This window comes from Pelophylax lessonae (genome assembly GCF_965119305.1).
Source record: "Pelophylax lessonae genome assembly, chromosome: 1".
Classification (NCBI taxonomy): domain Eukaryota; kingdom Metazoa; phylum Chordata; class Amphibia; order Anura; family Ranidae; genus Pelophylax; species Pelophylax lessonae.
Window position 1 is genome coordinate 282,350,044 of NC_138768.1, and position 20,946 is coordinate 282,370,989.

The 20,946-nt window shown below is 45.4% G+C and overlaps 1 protein-coding gene across 1 annotated transcript in view; it reads right to left on the reverse strand.

The window, feature by feature from the left end:
- Window positions 1-20,946, reverse strand: part of LRRC74B (leucine rich repeat containing 74B) — a 77,460-nt gene that overhangs the window by 41,266 nt on the left and 15,248 nt on the right. Inside the window, exons 5-7 of the mRNA XM_082243223.1 lie at window positions 18,667-18,873; window positions 13,711-13,820; window positions 194-309 (exon numbers count right to left, since the gene is read on the reverse strand). Of these exons, the coding sequence (XP_082099349.1) occupies window positions 194-309; window positions 13,711-13,820; window positions 18,667-18,873 (433 nt within the window). The remainder of the gene's footprint in view (window positions 1-193; window positions 310-13,710; window positions 13,821-18,666; window positions 18,874-20,946) is intronic.

The window sequence follows — 20,946 nt, forward strand, 5'->3', positions numbered from 1 at the left end:
CGCAGCTATTATCTCTTATTCCATTGTCCACAAAAGGCGTGCTTATGTGACTATTGTGTGCTGGTTGGGGGGAAAAATGACCATAAAACATATTGGGGGGGGGGGGGTTGGTTTTGAGATAATGTATGTAGTACTGACTGTTACCTAAAGTCTATAGGCAAATTTCGTACAGATATTTATGCTTACTGATTACCTTATATTTAGCTCTTCTAAAACATTGTTAATCTTCAGGGCTTCTCCTAAAGCAGCGGCACCATCATTACCAAATCCATTGTATGAAAGATCCAGTGCTCTTAGGAAAATATTTGCCTGTTAGAAAACAAATTAGTATTTATTTTTACTGTATGTAAATGAAAATGCAAGTACTTAAAGCAGAACTCTGGGCAGAACTTAGCTTGTATAATTGGTGCTGTCATATCTTAGTGCAATGTGCTGCTTGTTTCTATCCCCATTGTGTAATCTTTGAGATATCTAAGGTGCATTATTTGAATCCTAGCTTGAATCTCTCTGGCCACCGGTCCTCCAGTTCATGAACACAATGACTAATTTCCTGCATTTTATTTTGCATAGTGGGAAATGTATGTCCCATCCCCTGCTCAGATATGATGTAGAGTGAGAGAGAGAGAGAGAGAGAGAGAGAGAGAGAGAGAGTCCTCCTCCCGTCGCCAGGAGCGAGCACTTTTTTCACAAGGAAATATAACGTCACTGGGGCTGAAACAAAAAGTAAGGTACTATAGTTTACACTGTTAGCAGTTCAAAAGAACTTAAGGAGAGAATCAATAATTGCAAAAATAGGTAGATCCTGGAGTCCTGCTTTAAGCATACAAATATTTGTTACAAAAAATGGAAATAGAGGTGACTAATCCTGACGGGCAGTTGCCCAGTGCGATTGGGCAACAGTTTCATGTCTATCAGGTGAAAAAGACACCTGCTGGCCATTGGTCCATGAAAGGGAGGCTGTAATTCTGACAAGCTGAAAAGGCTGTTGCAGTTTACTGTTCTCCATAGGGTGGTATCTTCATTTAAAACAAAGACATTGTTTAGCAGAATGTTGGTGTTTATGTAAGCTTTGGGGTGACAGATTGTGCCACTCTGGTACTCTTGTTATCAAAATACTATGATGAATTATAGGACTACCTTGACTACCTCCAGGGCCAGTTTTTACAATGTGCCACATGTTGTACATGACTGGATCTTAACTGTACACACATTTAGCTCCACATAAGAGGTGAAAGCCACTTGGGTAAGTCAAACACATTTGAGTCTGGTTTGAGGAGGTTCTACTAAACATATCAAAAGTTTGGATGCCAAATCCAAACTCTGTTGAAGTCAATGGAAGCTGAATCTGTCAAATCAAGTTTTTAGGATTAAATAGCAAAGGAGAGATAGGAAAAATATGGTGGGGGGAGGTCCAGTGGTTGTGGGGTGCAGCAGGAACTTTTTAAAATCTGTAAGCCCTCCTTCAAATAAGGGAACCCCCAGATATCTGTGCCCCCTCCATTTGAACGAATAAGGTTTTTTTTTTTTTAAAATAACCCCCCCCCCCCCTCCCAAAAAAATGGGATTTTTGACTTACTGTAAACTCCATTTCTCTGATGTTCATTGACTGACACAGCTCCTGATCTTATTAACCATTGGGATATACTGCCCCCTACAGGAGTAAGACACTAGGCAGAAAAAAAGTCCGGCTACACCTATGGGCAGTCCAAGAGGGTATACTCCCTCTCACTGCTATAGGTACTCAGTTTTGTTACAAGCAGTGTCAGAAAAATTACAACTCCACAGAGGGCTGGGTGCTGTGTCCGTCAATTAACATTAGAGAAATTGATTTTTCGGTAAGTCAAAAATCTAATTTTCTATTTTGTTCATTGATGGACACAGCTCCTGATCTTCTTAACCATTGGGACGTCCCAAAGCAAAGCAGTGTTAAACATGATGGATGGGAACAGCGAAAAAGAAATTCTCAAGGCCAAACTATAGCCAACCAGGTAAACAGGAGCTCAACCAAAACAACTGGAGCCCATCTGAAAAGAATAATACACCCTCAAAGAGGACCAAGTCCTCTTAACAGCAGTCTGCAAAACTTTGCGGCCAAAGGAAGCATCCTTAGATGCCAACACATCCACTTTATAGAACTTTGTGAAAGTGGGCACTGACGACCGGGTGGCCGCCTTGCAAACCTGCGTCAATGACGCCTGATGACGGAAGGCCCAGGAGGCATTGAGCACCCAAGTAGAATGTGCCTTGATAGGGAAATGAGGCGCCTGACCCTTGATGGAATAGGCCTGAACCCCTGTCTGTCCGATCCATATGGAAATGGTCACAGAGGAAGCAGACAACCCTTTCCGAGGCCCATCTGTGATCACAAATAGTGAGTCTGATTTCCTAAAAGACTCAGTAGCTGCCAGGTACACCCTAATCGCCCAGACCCCATCCAAGGCATGCAAAGCAATTTCCTTTGAATGTTTTGGCCTGGGACACAGGGAAGGCAACACAATGTCTTCATTCAAGTGAAAATTAGAGACAACCTTTGGAAGGAATGACGGACAGAGGCGAAGAACTACCTTATCTCTGTGAACCCTCAAGTAAGGTGAACAACAGGATAACGCCACCAATTCCGACACCCTGCATGCAGAGGTGATAGTCACCAAAAAGGCCACCTGCTGGGACAGCATAAGCAGGGGAATCTCCCGAAGATTCTCAAAGGGAGGCTTCTGGAGGACTGTGAGCACCAAATTGAGGTCCCAAGGCAGTAACGGACACCGCACTGGAGGAGCCAAGTGCCGAACTCCCTGAAGAAAAGTACACGCCAGGGAGTGTGTGGCCAAGGGTCGTTGGAAGAAGACCACTAAAGCCGACACCTGGCCCTTGCTAGTAGTCAAGGCCAGTTTCTGTTCAACTTCCCGTTGAAGGAAGGTCAATATCTGAGCCACTGAAAAAGAATGAGGGTGAACCCAAAGAGACTCACACCACGCAATGTACGCCTTCCACGTATTATGGTATATCTTCCTATAAGATTTCCTAGCTTTTAACAGCGTTGAAATGTCCTCTCTGCAGTTTCTGTCCTCTCCCACAGGAGGAAGCGCTGGAGACCGACACATATTGGAATGTGAAGGTAAGTGTCCTTAAAGCCAATGTCGATGGAGGCAGGAAAAATCCCCCTGATGCAGGGAAGCCACCACCGTGCCAATGGACTCCATTCTGAACTTCTGCACCTGCACAAAGCAGTTCAGCGCCTTGAGGTCCAGAATTGGACACAACTTGCCTTCCTTTCTGGGGATTGTAAAATGTATGAGTGAAACCCCTGAAAACGTTCTGAAGTCAGAACCGGGACCATCACCCTTTAAAGTAAAAGGTCTTGCACTGCCCCAAAAAGAGCCTGTAAGCGGGCCTGGGACAGTTGCACGTTGGAAGGAAGAACCTTACTGGAGGACAAGAACAGAACTCGATCTTGTAGCTAGACCGATTAACCTCGCGGACCCACTTGACTTGCACCAGGGGAGTTCACGTGTCCGAGAACCAGCGAAGACGTCCCCCCAACCCAGATACGAGTGAGGGCGCACCTTCATGCTAAGGGGCCTTGTCCACGGGTCTGGAGAAGCCCGCTCTTGAATTGCCAGACCAAGTTCACTTGGATCCTCCAGCGGAGGCCCCAAAGGGCTCCGATCAAGTCAGTCGAACCTGAGGGACGAAAAAACTTATTATGAGCCGATAAGGAGGGCCCATGCCTATGACGAGGGTCCATGCCCTTAGTAGTTTGCAGGGAAAAGGTACTCTTCCCCCCTGTAAGACCTTTAATAAAGTCATCCAGGATAGCACCAAACAGGCGATCTCCTTGAAAGGAAAGATCAGTCAAGGCCTTTTTAGAAGTCTGGTCTGCAGACCAGCATTTGAGCCAAAAGACACGCCAAAGGACCACTGCCGAAACAAAGAGCCGAGCCACTAGGGGAGCCACATCCAAAGAGACTTACCAGATAAACTGCAGCCCGTGGTCTGCCAGCTCAGCAAAGGTAGGGGGGAGCTACTCCCACTTCAGGTCATGGCGCAAAAGCCTAGCCCATTTGGTCAGAGTCTGCAACACCAGGGCAATGGTGAATATCAGCCTCAGTGCTGAACCAACCAGGGTGTACATATTGCGGGCCACAGCCTCCGCCTTCTTATCAGCCGGGATGTCAGAGAAACGGCCATGCTGCAACTGGCAACTCCGCCAGAACTTCCAATGGCCGCAACAGACTCAGGCCATAGACTCATTATCAGTGAAATGGCTGTGCTGCAACTGGCAACTTTGCCAGTACTTCCCATGGCTGCAATGGACTCAGGCCATAGACTAATTCACTGGCCTATAAAAGGACTCTGCTCAGCCCATCAGATTGCTGGATTGTCTTCAGCTCTTCCTGTTTCCTGTGCATTGTTACTTCCTGATTGCAGTTTGACTCGGCTCGTTCCTGACCTGTCTGCTCTCTCTCCTGGCTTTGACCCACGGCTTCGTCTGACCCTTCGATCCTGCTCCAGTGTTTGACCCTCGGCTTGTTTGGCCATCCTTGCTCTTTTGTCCTCTGCCTGACTTCTAGTGTACCGATCCCGGCTTGCTCAACGGACTTGCTTCTGATCAATCCCCTTGTCTTGGCGACCTGTTTGGACTGATACCTGTGTATGACCCTCGGCCTGGCTTTTACCTGCACATTGCTTGATTCCCTGGAGGCCCTGCAAGTTGTTCCGGATATCCTTGTGAACCTTTACCTGCACTCCACAAGCATCCAGTGCTCCTTGGGACGCGTCACCTCCTGTCCCACTTCCAGGGGTGATTCGCACCGAGCTGCAAGGGAAGCCCTCTCAGCATTTCGGCCTCTACCAAGAAGTGATCTGACACGGGACCTTAAAGGCCGGGGACTCTTCAACTGGAATCATGGCTGCCTTGTTCAATCTGGAAACTGGAGGGTCCACTAATGGTGGAACAGTCTACTTCTTCGCTTAGGGACCCCAAGGGGATGCTTTGGTCGTCCCCACTATTTAGTGACAATTCTGTCAAAATAGGAGGGGAAAGGGAACACCTTTTCCACTCTGGATGGCTTGTGAATGCCAAAGGGAACCTGCGCCTCCGCTGCAGCTTCAGCTGCGTCCTCCATCTTTAAGGTCTCATGCACAACTACAATCAGTGCGTCCACCGGCGCCTTCTCGTACGTGGTTGCAGAAGTGAAGAAATCCTCCTCACTATCTGAGGATTCAGGGCACGTGGTCGCAGACCCAACAGGGTGACCCACATCCGCAGCAGCCAAATCGTATTCAGGATCTGATGAGACAGATGAGGCAGGGGAGGGGGGGGGGTGCACTTTTTGCCAGCCCGTCACCCAAAAACCACCTTCACCCAGGATGGGACCCGGAGGGCCCTGCAGCCTCAGAGAGGATATCAGATGGGGAGATGTGCTCCAGAGACTCCATGAGTCACCAGGGGGACCCCACAAAAAAGTGTAAAACACTGCTAAGGGACAACCCCCACCGCTCTGGCAGCCCACCTGGTTGCAAGCCACAGAGCACCAATCAAGCCTCAGTAGAGAGGGAGAGGACCCCACCAGACTCACCCCCTCCCCACACACAGAAACCAGGTACTGCAGCCACCAGGAGAATCTGCACTGCTTGAACGTCGATTAGGAAATGAAAAGAACCAGGAGTCAGCACCAGGGGATAAGGAGGGGCTCCCACCGACCGAAATCGCTGCCCAGAGGGCTCCACTTTTATGGTTGCTACAGGCTAAAATGGCACCACGAGGCTCCCAGGAGGGATCCCTAGGCCTCAGAAAATGGGACAGGCAGGAAGAAGGGCCCCTGGCAGGAGCCCACACCAGGTACAGCCCCCCCCCCACAGCCGATCGACTGGTCACCAGCTGCGCACCCCCCCCCCGCCTCCATCGCCAGCACAGCACCCTGCCCCCGCCCCAGGTGGTGGACCAGGCCACCTTACAGCCCCAGCGTCAGTGAAGGAGGGGGGGGGGCAGATGGGGGGCGAAATGACACACAGGGACCACCAGACCAATGAGGGGGGTACCTAACGGGAAGGAGGGGAACCCAGGGGTCTGACCATCCCATGGAAGGGCCCACGTCCACCACAAAACCCTCCAGGGAAAGAGGGGGACAGTCACTTACCATACAAGGAACCAGACGGGCACCGCTCCAGACAGGACCTCCTCTCCATCTAAATGGGGGGCTGTCGGGCAGGAGGAATGCTGAAACTCGGGCCGAGAGCTGGTCGTATGCGACTCCGTGAGAAGTTTAAAGCGGTAGTATCCCGCTTTTTGACACTTTTACCTACAGGTAAGCCTACAATAAGGCTTACCTGTAGGTATAATTAATATCTCCTAAACCGGCACGGTTTAGGAGATATTTGCAGTGCATGCAGCCGCTCACGCGAGCAGCGCATGCGCTCTGAAGGTCCGGGGGGACCTTCAGTTTTCTTTGCCGGCAGCTTGCTGGAAAATCACTCCCGCGCGAATGCGCGGGAGTGACGTCATCGCGGCTCCGGCCAATCACAGCGCCGGAGCCGCCAAACCCGGAAGAGGGATCATGGCGGTGCCCGCAGCGATGTCCGGGGGTCCGTGTCGGGACTTCGTTCTAAGGTAAGTAATACATAATGAGCTAGTATGCGATGCATACTAGCTCATTATGGCTTTGTCTTGCAGGTTTTTTTTTTTTTCAATTTTCGGGTTTACAACCGCTTTAACTCGCAGGCCAGCCCCTGTCCGGTGGGAACGACCTAGCGCGAAGCTGAGGTTTGCTGGCGCTCACTGACCAGACTGGGGTGACCACTGGATCTAGATTATCCAGTCCGTCTCCCAGTCCGGCAGTTGATTGTAGATCTCACAGGAAATGATCCAGGAGAGAAAAAATTCTATCTAAAAAGAAAAAATTGCCAGGACCAGAGATCCCAGCAAGGAACTAGGTCCTTACTCCTGATTAGGCAGAAAAAAACTGGAGTACCTATAGCAGAGAGAGGGAGTATATACCCTGGGACTGCCCATAGGCATAGCCGGACTTTTTTTCTGCCTAGTGTCCTACTCCTGTAGGGGGCAGTATAACCCAATGGTTAAGAAGATCAGGAGCTGTGTCCGCCAATGTACGAAAGAGAAAAATACAGCATTGTAATTCCAGCATCAATCATGATAAACACCGCCCACCGATCATCAAAAGAAAAGAACCCATTGATAGGATGATCTGTCAACTCATGTTGCACACTAGAGCTTTCTGTTGCTGCCATTATGTTTATACACAAGGGTGTGGGGATGACATCACTGACTAAATATGGACATGGTCATATTTGGTCAGTGATTTCACATCACCCCACCCCACCCCATTAACTTACATGGCTGGGGATTCCTAACAATGTAAGTGAATAGGGCTGGTGACATCACTGGTTGTTGAGGACTGTAACGCTCCTGCGTTTTCTGAAACAAGATGGATTTGCAGCTGCAGAAAAACTCCACTCAGCAGTCATGTAGAGATACGTTGAAATACCAATTCCAACTCCCAAGACTCATCACTGTGGTCTGTCTGATTCAGCATACAAATATACACACTCAATAAGATGTTCCTGGAGTGATAGATGTATATAGCAGTATAGTGGTGATGAGCTGAAGAGACAGGTATGAACAGTGACAATAGGTGAACAGCACTTGAGAGAAATGTTCATGAGAGTATAGATGGTAACAGGTAGGATGCAGATAGGTTAGCAATCATGTATGGTAGCAGGTGGTAGGATAGCAGATGACATACAGGAGAGACTAACCCAGTGCAAGGATAGATGTTAGTAGGCTCAAGAGCTAGCAATCTAAATAATAGTGCAGATGATAGTAACAGTCCTTAATATGCAGAGCTAGATAGTGTAAGCTTAGTAGGAAGGTTATGGAGGATTCCCCTGCGGGGTACTTATCACTAATAGCAAGCAGTAGTAGAGAGGTTCGGTATGAGCGAGTGATCCGGTAGCGGGATACAGGGATCTGTAGCGAGGTTCCGACAGCGAGGTACGCTTGTAAGCGTATGAGCTTCAGGGCAGGTTGAAGAGTGAAGGGTGAAAGCAGCATGCCGGGAGTGATCGGGTGGCGAGACACAGGATCAGATATGAAACAAGTTCAGGTAGCGAGATACAGGAGCGAGTAACATCTGGCATGCCGACTTCAGACAGGGACGATCCAACCATGACGGTTGAACGAACGAACATGTGAGTGAGAACGCCGGCGGTTGAAATAGCCGCTCTGCGGCGCTCAGTGATGACAGCATCGGTCTTAAAGGTGTATGCGCACCTACCAGAAGAGAATGGTGGGACGCGTACACTGCATTGGAAAGTGGAATAAGGGTACCAGAGGTACCAGAACATTACAAGGACTCTCAAGTGGTGCTTGAAGGTGAAAGTAAGAGGTTCACTTGATAATCTACCTACTTAATTACAGAATCTTCTTCATAATCGTCCACCTCCCCATTTGCCAGCTGGCGCCCATGCAAAATGGACTTATAACACTGTTTCACTTGCTCCCTCAGCTCATCCCCCACAGCTATTGCCTTTTGTATCAATTGACCCTCCCTTTTAGATTGTAAGCTCTAACGAGCAGGGCCCTCTATTTCTTTTTGAACCAAATTGTATTGTAACTGTAATGTCTGCCTTCATTTTGTTAACAAACGCAAACTGTTGGCGCTATATAAATCCTGTATAATAATAATAATAACGGAATGGGAAATAATATTATATTTATGGAGAAATAAACTGTGGATATATTCCTCAAGAAGCATAATTGCAGTACATTAAAGTAAACCTAAACCAATGTGAGTTATGTCACTGCCACCTGTAGCCCAGTGGCTGTTGACAGGGCTGCTGTTAGAAACCACAGAGTCCCATACAGCCAACCTGACAGGGCCATCCCATCCAAATAAACACAATTTACTATGCGTCAGTTATGAATGAATACAGTAAGTGATCGGTACTGATCACTGATTGTGTTCATTCAATATGTCATATTTTTACCGGACCCTTTCCCCACTCTCCATCTTGAAGGATCCTATTATGTGCTTGCAGCTGGAGGAGGGGAGCTGGCAGCATTGCAGGGGTGGGGCACACAGGAGGGCCTGGGTAGCAGGGGGAAACGTATGGTGCAGAGTGAGGGTGATCGGTAGAACTGGGGGGGGGGGGCAATTACTGCAACCCATCCACTGTATGGCTCTCTTTGCAGTAGCTGAAAGTTGGTGGGAGGGGAGAGGAGAAGAAGCCAGCTTTCAACCGCCGATCACCCTCCTTGCCCACATATGATTCACCCTGCTACCTGGGCCCCCCTGCTGGCCTAGGCCAGTACAGGAGGACTGGCGGTACCCCCTTATCCACTGCCCTGGTTGTTGAACGGCAGCTTCCATCATTGGCCTCTAATGCAATTATTTTGCTGCATTTAAAAGGTTCCTGACCTGACTGACAGTCACTTTGGTCAAACATAAATCAAGCATCATGAAAACCTTTATTATATTTTGGACTGAAGAGATGCCTCCTGGAACAACATATTTTGCAGTTTATTGTGTATGATGACATTATTATTAGTGTTGTTATATGCATAGCTCGCATTTATATACAACTGCAAAGTAAATCTGGCTCTTCAGCTTCGGGCAAATTACAGGAGCCATAAATTAGGCACCAGCCACCTACAAAGAAAGATATGAAGTATCCCTCTAAAGCAAATACTTACAGGCACAAATGATGATAAATACGTTTAATCTACCTTCGTAAAAAAGAAGGAAACAGCCAGTGGCTTTGTTATATTAGCAGCAGATAAACTGTTATCAACAGGATAATGTGGCAAAGTCAAAAGGAAGTTTTTTTTCGGAATCCTCCTAATACATCATTACAGTCCGCCAGCTATGCTGGTAATTAAGAATAACTGTTACCCTGACATGAAAATAAATCTCCTTCCTAATTCAGTGTAAGCCAAAAGCCCATATATTTTGGGGTATTTATTTACTTTAGTCATTTATGGTGCCAAAAAGTATCACACAGGCCATTAAAACAAATAAAGTGCTTATTCACTATGGTTTCCATGCCATTTAAATAAATAAACTGTTTTTTCTCTATAGCTACATGCTGTCTTCTCAGTAGAGCAAGTGCCAGATTATAATGGGTGGAAGGAACACAACGGCTGATAAATTTTATGCTGGTATCGGCAGGCTAGGCAGCCATTAGGAAGGTATGGTGTACAACACTGTAGATTAATACAGATGATGGCAGTTGATATGAAATTTCATTTTTTTCTGTACTTCCACTAGCACAGAATGACACTTTTTTGAACCAACAGAATTTACTTCTAAATAATATAATGTATAGTCTACTAATGGAAATGTTACTGATGCTTCAATAAAAATTCAAAAGGGTTCTGAACAGTGTAGTAGTTACCATATTTTTAAAGCAATTTTCAATAATCTAATAGGTGCAGAAGGCAAATGACCTTGAAATACTGAAACCTTTAGATGGCATCCTGTGAAATAACTAAAATGTATTTTAGCAGTATAATATCGGGAAAAAATAGCTACCGGTTACTTTGAAAATGTTAAAGTGGTTCTAAAGCTAACACGTTTTTTACCTTAAAGTGGATGTAAACCACATTCATGAAATTTGACCTGGGCCCATATCTGTAGTGTTTACTTATCTCTCTTCAAAGCCCTAAGTCCCTTAGCTCTCTCTTTCTCCGTTCTTCTGTTACGAGTTCTCCGTCAACGGAGATAAAACCAGGCTATATAGGGTGCTATAAATAGATTAGCAGACAGCTGGTCTATTCACAGCACAGCTTCTCATGTTTCTGCCTATGTAGAGAGAGGGTGTGTGCCTTTCCTCCAATCAGCTGTCTCACAGTGTATGGCCAAACTTCCTTCCCATATGTGAATGAGGAAGAGAAAATTCTAACAGGGGGTGCACTTTCTAAACAGTATAGAAAGCTGAAGACAGCACATATACAAGTAAAACGTATGTAAGGAGATTTGTTTCATTTCTGTGTATCATCTGAGGCTGTTTACTTCACTGGGTATAAGTAAGTATTTACATCCACTCTAAAGTGATTGTAAAGGATTGATTTTATTTTAAATAACAAATATGTTATACTTACCTCTTCTGTGCAATGGTTTTGCACAGAGTAGCCCCGATCCTCCTCTCCTCTGGTCCCCTCCGCTTGCGCTCCTGGCTACTCCTCCCCAACTGACTGCCCGCATAACAAGCCACTTGCTATGAAGGCACTCCTACGGGCTCACTCCCAAGCGTGTCCAAAGACACTGGCTGTAAGCCAATGAGAGGGGCGAGAGTGGAGAGAGCCTCTGCTCTAGTGCACAGTGTTGGATTGAGATTGGGCTCAGGTAAGAATAAGGGGGCGGGGGGGGGGGGGGAAACATGCAGAAAGTTTTCTTCCCTAATGCAGAGATTGTATTAAAGTGGAGTTCCACCCTAAATTTATACCTACCTCCATCTTCTCGCTCTGGGTCACCTGAAAAACAAATGGATAATCGCAATTTTTTTTTTTTTACTTACCTCGTATAGAAGAAAATATACTTACCTTACTTCCTTCTTCCTCCCCTCGGCGGCCACAGCGATTCATCACTTCCTGGCTTTGCAATGATTCCTGGGAGCTGAACGTCATCGCTCCCAGGAATCATTGTGCCTGCACCGGCCCCAACGTCAGTTCCGGGGCGCGCGCGTCATTCCCTTCTAAACAGCTTCTGGGCACGCCCAGAAGCTGTGGAGGGATGATGCGCGCCCACCGGAAGTGACGGCGGGGCTGGTGCAGTGCATCGTGGGACCGAAGAAGACGGAAGAGGATCGCGCTGGCTTCAAGCTGCCCACACCTGAGATGGCAGCGCTGGACAATACTTTTTCAAGGTAAGTATTTCTCCTAAAAGGTAAGTGCAACCCGACAGATCAGAGGCTAGCCATTGTGGAATGTACTAGCCCTGACTGTCCCGGGGGTATTTTTATTAAAAAAAGTATTCCCAGGGTGGTACTCCGCTTTAAGGTAAAAAACGTTCTGCCTTCAGAATCACTTTAATGCATTCTCTGCATTAAGGTAAAAAAACATTTTGCTACTACACCCCTAAACTCTTACCTGAGTCCTGTAATTATTCAGCGCTGTGCTCGGCTTGTCTACAGGTCTTCTCTCTTGTCTTTCTCTTCTCACAGGAGGATCAGGCAGTCAATCAAATCCTGTGAGCAAAGAGTGGGGGCGGGGCTGAGCGGGACTGTGTGTGTTTATGGACACATGTCTGCCCCCATAGCAAGCAGCTTGCTATGGGGGCAGACAGACACAGAAGAGGAGAAGCTTAGAGCTCCAGTAGGGGACCCCAGAAGAGGTGGTTTGTGGCCGCTCTGTGCAATACTATTGCACAGAACTGGTAAGTATAATGTTTTTTATTTTAATAAAAAAATATCTTCTAGAAACACTTTAATTGCAGGCTTGGCACGGCCTCACTGTTTAGGTCAGTACAGGGCTAATTAGCTTTATTATAACACTAATTTAGAATGCAGAATTCTCACATCCTTCCTCACAGGCACCCACTCCAAGTTTATGAAGGTATGGGACCCCTGGCTCACCTATAATGAGTCTGGCCCTGGACAGCTCTCTGTTATCAACTCCCCTTCTCTTCCACTTCTTCTCTCCCCTTCTTTGGGCTGCTCAAGTCACTAAGTGGCTCCTCTCCATCTCCCACTTCCCTTTCTTAACCTGCCAGGACTTGTCATCCTGGTCCCCCCTTCCATTTTCCTTAAGGTGTATATTCCTTTTGTCCTTTTTGTGCCTTGAAAAACATATTGCTGCTGGATTTTTACAATATTTCAGCCCATTCTCAGTTTGTAAGGAATTCTTGTATACGTTTCTTATGCATACATGTACCAGGTGGAATGTAGTACTGTTTTGATTACCTAATTGTATTCTTCTATGATCTCTAATGTGCTAATTTGTGTTCAATCTTCTGTGCCTTGTTACACAGCTTTGAAAAATCCAATTAACATTTTTTTTTGTAATGTAGAATGCAGGATTCTCTATATCGGACATGTCTGACTCTGGAGGAGTAAACTGGAGGCTGGAATGAATCTACAAGGAGCCACGTGAGTATTGAGGTCTTTTTAATTCCAGAAAAACAGCGCTTGGGTAATGATAGAAATAATGGTAACTTGCAATATTTTATCCCTGAGAAAGGTCCCACAAAATATTTTACAAACCATTTAGTGTCGGTTCACATTCTTGCGGCTGCGGCGATCGCATGTAATATCGGAGCGCACCGCTCCTTCATTACATGCGATCGGCTGAGCGGTGCAAATTCAGCCATACACTTTGTACGGCTAAATTCGCACTGCACCCGCACCAAAGTCGCACAGGACCCTTTTTTCAGCCGCATCAGGATCGGATCGCACAGTGGTTCACACTTGTGCGATCCGATCCTGTGTGAACTGTAAAGATCGCACTGCGATATGCGATCAAACTGGGGGTGTTGTTAACATTTCATTGACACCCCCAGTGTGTCGCATATGGCAGTGTGAAATGCCAGGGGTGCGTTTGCGATGCGGGAACAGTCTGAGAATTCGCAGCCTTCCCGCATCGCATAAGTGTGAACCGGCACTTAGTTTCAACATTTTGTAAGGAAGTGCAGAAATGGGAACAACTGGAAGTTTAAAAATGCACATGCCTGTTGAATGAACATTTATTTTTCTTACCCCTAAGCCTTTGGCAATGGCGACAGCTTCCTTCCCACGAAACTGATTCCAGCTAAGATTAATCTCCAACATGCCTGTATTTTCAGCAATGGCAGCTCCCAAAATTTCACCTTCATGTCAAGAAAAAAAAGCACAATTAGTGTATAGTCAGGTTATAAAATAAAAAAAAGATTTTTTAGAGAGAGATATGACATTGCTTTTTCTTGGAAAACTCTTGGAAAATAGATGTGCCATTGACAAGCATTAAAATGCACGCTGACACACATTTTAACACGCGTTGACACACATTTTTATGTGTGTTAAATTGCTATGCATTTTGCAGGTTATTTCTTCCGACATCACATTTCTGTTTGTAGGTTGAGAGAAAGAGTAAGGGGGAAAAATAAAGAGAGACTTGGTTTTGGAGAGGCATTGGCAAACAGGATGTCTAGTGTAACTTCACTAATCTTTGTAATTACGCTAGCTATATTGAAGAGGAAGAGGAGGTAGATGAGGATCTTGGGGCAAGACAAACAGCGCTAAATGACTGTACCAATTACTCACACAATGTTAGAGTTAAGGCTAGGTTCACACTGGGACGCTTCAAAATCACCCAACTCTGAAGTCGCCCTGTACAGCGCGACTTCAGTGCAACTTGCAAACAACTTCTTTAGTAGAAGTCAATGCAAGCCACTTCGAAGTCGCCCCCAAGTAGTGCAGGAACTTTTTTCTAAGTTGGGGCGACTTGAGGCTCTCTGATTAGAACGGTTCAATTGCACTGAATGGAGCTCCACTTGTCGTCTGCCATGTTGCCCCAGAGTGAACCGAGCCTAAGGGCAGTTTTGGACATTATACCAGGATTTACGCTGTCACTCATCTATTTCTATAAACTCTGCAATCAAGACACCTCACTAGTCAGCTTCCCACCGCACACTCTATTCTTCCCCTCTAAGATAGCAGCCATATGGGTCCTTGAACAAAAAGGGACAAAATAATAAAAAGCTTTTTTTTTTTTTCCTCCATAGCCTTGCTAGTCATTAGCATTAGCTAAGTCATTAGCATACATGTCCTAGGTCAAAGACCTAAATAACTTTTTAAATCCAGGGGATCAGCATGATAGATGAGCAATTTTCAGATGAAAAGGCTCTGGATAAAAGAATGGCTTTGTGGTTATCATGTCTGCCTTGCAGAACTGGGGTCCTTGGTACAAGTCCTGACCAGAACTCTATGCAAACTGCTCAGAGTTTCCGGGTTCTCAGGGCACTCTGGTTTCCGTCCAAACGCCAAATACTTGCTAGTCGGTTAATTGGCTCCTGTCTAAACTGGTAGGGTCTTTACATTGTAAGCTCTTTGGGGGCAGGGACTGATGTGAATAACTATTATATAGTTTAGGAGACATGTCAAAAAATTTTGATATATAGGCAACTTATAGTGTATGTCCAGCCCAAGCCCAAAATTATTTTCATGGTTTTAAATAAAGTGGGAAAGGGCTAGACAGTTTTTTCTTTTATCCAGGCCTCCACTAGAGAGATTTCCCCTCACTGTTTATGCTGCTGACAATGTTTTAATAGACAGGAAGCGGGGGAAACTCTTCAACAGTAATACTGTAAAGAAACACTGTGAATGGGCCCTAAAAGTTTCTTTTTATTGATTTGCAATGTGCCTCTGAGCTTGCTGGCAAATTTGACTACTTCAGGAAGAGTCATTTCCCTACGCCAGTCCCCTCCCTCTTTGGACGTCATATCCCTCTCCGGATGCATCTCTGATTCCAGCAGACAGGCTCTCCCTGTGAACTCTAAGGCAGGTCTTCAGTGGCACCCCTCTTTGGTCCCTGGGTTTGTGGCTAAGCAGGCCCTCAAATTATTACTCTGGTTGGGAAGTGTTGGGAAATTCTCCTTCTGGACAAGTCTGGGCTCCAGACTGTTTATACACACCCCCCAACCACCATCTGGACACACCTCTCCAGGGATTGGCTGGGGCTGCATAAATATTCAGGCTGCCTATCTAGCTCTTCCACCCACTATATTCTGGAAAGCTCCAGAAAACAGGGGGAAGCAGTTTGCAGAATCCAGATAGGCTTAAGCAAACAATTCTGCTCTGCTGATTACAAGAGACCCAAAAACTATATTTGCCTAACCAAAACTAGCAGCCTAGCAGGACGGTGCTACAGGAAAATTGTTGTTGAAATTAATGAGAAATTAAACTAGGAATAAAGACAGAAGCAGAGTTATGCCCAGCCTCTAAATTCAGTTACGTTGTAGCAACAGAAACTGAAATATATAAATGCCAGTCACAAATGACATCTAGTGATGAAAATGAATATTACACCCTGCTTATATTTATTAGGACAGTGCTAATCTAAACTATTATTATTTCGGGGAAAAGGGGGGGGGGGTGGAGGAAAAAAAAAAGCAATAGAGAGATGAACCCACTAAATTTGAAAACAAGGCTTCATAAATCAGGCATATCCAGATCGGTGAGGTTAAGGTACCACAATGCACAATAACGCATGAAAACTATCTTTGGTGCATTTATTTTGCGTGCACCCAATGCATATGCCCTGCATACCACAACATTTTTGCAGATGTAAAAAAAAAAAAAAAAAAAAAAAAAAGCAAGTATGTTTGTTTCATGCAATGAGGTGCGCTGACAGCACATTACAAATAAAATGGCCTGCCTCAACACAATGCACCTCAGTGCACAGAAAAGTGGCAGCACCATGTACTAATACCATGGAGAGTCTGAATGGTCCCTCAAGTTCTATTCACATCTGGGTTTTAACTCATGTTAACACAGAATTAAGTGCAGGAAACTGAACTTTGAAAACTTTGTACAGAAAACTGAATGAATTACCACACTGCCACTACTGACCTCCTTAAGAAAGTGCTAGTTGCCTAGCTGTCAAGCTGTCCATTGGCTTCAGTTGTTTGCCTACAAGTAAGCAGATCAGGAAAAACATGTGATCTGTGTACTTGTTCTGAGACAGTGGCTTGATTCCAATCAATGAAGTTGGAGGATTGGATTGAAGGTGCCCTGGACTATAAAAGGGCATACAAGATTTGGTTACTGAGCTTGCTACATTAAGAATGCACTGTTACCTGTGCTATGACCCGATTCTATGAAATTTCAGTGGGCTTTAGAAGTCAGAGTGAAGTCAAAACTTCTAATCTGTATACTTTTTCGGTGGCAGTTGAAAACATTATGAAACCATTGATTCATCGTGTCAGCTAGGTAGCTAGCTCTTTCAAATGGAGAGGTCTCTATACAGCCTCAGTGCAGGTTTCTTTTACATGCTAAATTTTTCTAGCCAACTATAGCTGTAGCACTACTCCTTTGGGAGCTGCTGGTTACGGATTCCCCTGGGTTACCCATAGCAACAACATGACAGTTTAACATTTTCAAAGTGCTTTGGCTCAGACAGGAAATAGTCCAGGAGTTTTGCTTTTTGTGGTTTTATTGAGAACTTGGATAGGAGAAGGGAATGAGTGGGACACTCCAACTTGAATAAACTATGCACAATTCGCTGGGACGACTAAATGTAAGGCCACTGCTTCACCTTGTCACTTGCAGTGAAGAAGACATTAATGAACTGTATTAGATAAGCTGTACTGTACTGTAGAGCACTCTTCAGGACCCTTCCTGGCACCCCCTTAGTCCCTATTCTTCAGGGTTCTCTACACAGCACCCCCTTTACTGTAACACTCTCTGTGTGAGCTAGCTCCTTGATCCCCTGACTTCTCTGGAGTGGTCCCCCTTCCTGGGCAGACCCTTTGGCAAATCTTCTGGTACTCACGGACAATGTTTTTCCTGAGAGACTCTGCCAGCAGCTCCACTGTCAGATACACTGGATCTTCTGCAGCTCAGCTCCACACCTGGTTCACTAGGCCGACTGCCTAAAACCACCTTCCTCACACTCTGCAGGAGGAGAGACAGCCATCTGCCTCCTCCTGGGACTCTGCTTCCTGCCAAGGACACCCTGTCACATGTCCCCCCGGCTTTTATGAGCAATCCCAGGATGCATTGCAAGAATGCCCTCCCACTGGGATTCCCACAAAAGCCAATGTGTCACTGGCTGGGTTTCCTCCACTGTCCAACAAGCTCCCTCATTGGATACAGTGGGGACACTCCCTCAGACCCAGTGAATCACAACTGGAAACATGCAACAGGTCCTCTAACAGATCAGGCTCCCCTGATAAGCAGAAGGGGCAAAAGATGCTAGCACCTACCTAGCAATTGATAGCTGTGCTGCAACGTGTCCTTGGAATTTTTTTTCAAATGTTGGCAACTATGGGACAGTCAACAACAGATGCCCCATATTAAGATTATGGGAGATGTCATCGCCCAGGCTCTGCAGCTGTTGTCAATGATCTCTCCTCTACACTGCTGCTGCTGGGACCTGATCATGTGACGGACCGGAGCACCCTTAGCATAGGTAAGTATACAGATCTTTCCTTTACAGGGAAGATGTCATAGGCTTTGAATGGAGGCTGGAGTAAATTTAAATGTAGTTAGTGTTTGACTAAACTCCCAGTTTAAAGCTGAAGTAAGCCATAAAAAAAAAGAAAGAAAATCAGCTGCATCCTGTAAAAATCTTCATTGCATGCCCCCATTCCCTTCCTATCACTGAACTTATAAAGGAGTTATGTGAAAAGTTTCTGACAAGGACCCACCCCTTCCTCCATTCCTTTATCGCTTTCACACAAGCAGTGGTCACTTACATTATCCAGTCTGGACTATGCCTGTTTCAGTGTTGTGTTCAATAAGGTTGAATAAGGACATAGATGAGTATAAGAAGTACGTTGTTATCAGTTAAAACTGTTTCATTGGATTTGAAAATCAGACTGCATTTAAGAAGTGATTCAGGCTGAAATCCATGTAATTCCAAATGATACAGTTTATAAAACTTGCCACTGCATATGTAGCTAACAAGTAGGGGAATAAACAAGCATCACACTGTGAATACAAGAGTGGCAATACCTGAACCATCTCCAAACTTGTTATGGCTGAGGTCCATACATTCCACCTTCTGGTTATTCATTAGAGCATCAGAAAAACAGGGAGCTGCCCGGTCATCAAACTCATTGCCAGACAGGTACACCTTCTGCAGAGTAACGTTATCCACGAGCATTGCTGACAGCGCTTTGGCACCTTTCAGACCAAGTCTGTTATCACACAAGTGAAGCTCTGGAAAATATGAAGAATTACAGTATTGTTAATACTCACTATAAGTTACAGTTCTAAATATTGTTTATGTATATGTAAACGTGATGCGCCAGATGTGCACAAAATTATTAAATGACCATAAAAGCAATAAAGTGTCCAAATAAGATGAGTGTTTAAAAGCAATTGATGTGTCCAAGTGTCCAAATATCATAGATAAAGCCTTGATCTCGTGAGAGATGACAAAGAAACACCAGGTGTGTCAAATCCCTTCACCAAAAAGATTGGCCTCTCACCTTAATATATGACCCAAACGGGCCAGCATTAGCTTGTATGGGGATATTAGACTCCAAGGATGGCTCTCCAGCCTTCCACCTCCAGAGGTTGCTGGGACATGTGATAAAAATATAAGGCAGAATATCTAGTGCTCTCTGCTTGACCCCTACCGAAGAAGCCAACGGAGCCGATGCTCCGGCGTAACGTGTATAGGGAGGCGGAGCCTGCGTGCCTGACGCCGTAATCTCTCGGGTGGAACTCTCATACTGAATGCCATACTAGCAGGCACGGCTGAGTGCCTGAAAAATGTGAGTTACCCTTTTACTTTCAATAAAGCTTACTTGCACTCAAGCAGAGAGCACTAGATTTTCTGCCTTATATTTTTATCACATGTCCCGGCGACCTCCGGAGGTGGAAGGCTGGAGAGTCATCCTTGGAGTCTAATATCCCCATACAAGCTAATGCTGGCCTGTTTGGGTCATATATTAAGGTGAGAGGCCAATCTTTTTGGTGAAGGGATTTGACACACCTGGTGTTTTTTTGTCATCTCTCACGGGATCAAGGCTTATCTATGATATTTGGACACTTGGACACATTATCAATTGCTTTTAAACAAGCATCTTATTTGGACACTTTATTGCTTTTACGGTCATTTAATAATTTTGTGCACATCTGGCGCATCACGTTTTGATTTATATTACTTTGATTGTGAGGTGTGGACACGAACATTGATTCTATCACTTGGCTTTGCGCTGATAGCTTATTGTTTTATGTGTATGTAAACCCCTACAATAAATGTATATTATTTGCTCCCTTTTGTTCTCTTAAAGTGGTTCTAAAGGCTTAAAGTGTAACTCCACTTTTGTTGGAAAAAAAAACATTCCCCTCTGGGTAATCTACTGTATGTACATTGCAAGGATTTTAACAAACTTTGAACAAGATTCCTACCTATTGTTATTCTGAAGAAATAGCTGTTTGTTTTTCTGTGTTCATGTGCAAGGTGATTGAAAATGGGAGTGATTTTATAAATATCAACCAGTTGATGCACTTGCAGTGTTCTAATGAGAAAAGTGTCAGGGTCTGCCATCCCTTTAGACGTAATTTCCCTTTGGGAGAATCTCAAACAAAAATTACATTGTTGTTGCAGGGGATGCCCAAAATATGATATGTATCTTAGTGAAGACTTCTGGGAAAACCAGTAAGCCAATTACACAAGCAGGAAATAACATTTCTGGGGGTTGTTCTGTACACCATTTGTGTACAGAATGCCCACAGGTAGCCATATTGCATTGCATTTTTCAGAAATTACAGTGGCTGCAGACTGAAAAGGAAAGGTCATTTTTAATAAAACTCAATTACAATATGACTTGTGTCGCAATTATGCATGATATATTATTTTTTTTTCCCCACGAAAGTGGAGATACCCTTTAGGGATTTTTACCTTTAATATATTCTCTGCATTAAGGAAGGGAAGGCATACCAACCACATCCAAGTACAAAAGCACATACAATAGGGATAGCCTACCCATGGTCGCTGACTGTCACCGATCATACTGGCAGTGGAGGAGCTGTATGAATAGGTTCCTGTAGCTGCAAATGTGGCGATTGACTACAGAGTCTGCAACGCACACTGGTGCGCTCCACCCGCCACTTCCTCTATCCGGGGCATGTCGGCCATGGAGTCTAGAGAGCCGGGATGTGCAGCTCACATGGAGGGGGCAGAACAGCCATATAGGCACACACCCTCCCTGCGGGAAGGGAAACCAACCCCAGTGGCCCCGGAAGTGCAATGCCGCAGAGAAAAAAGGGAGGCACAACTTC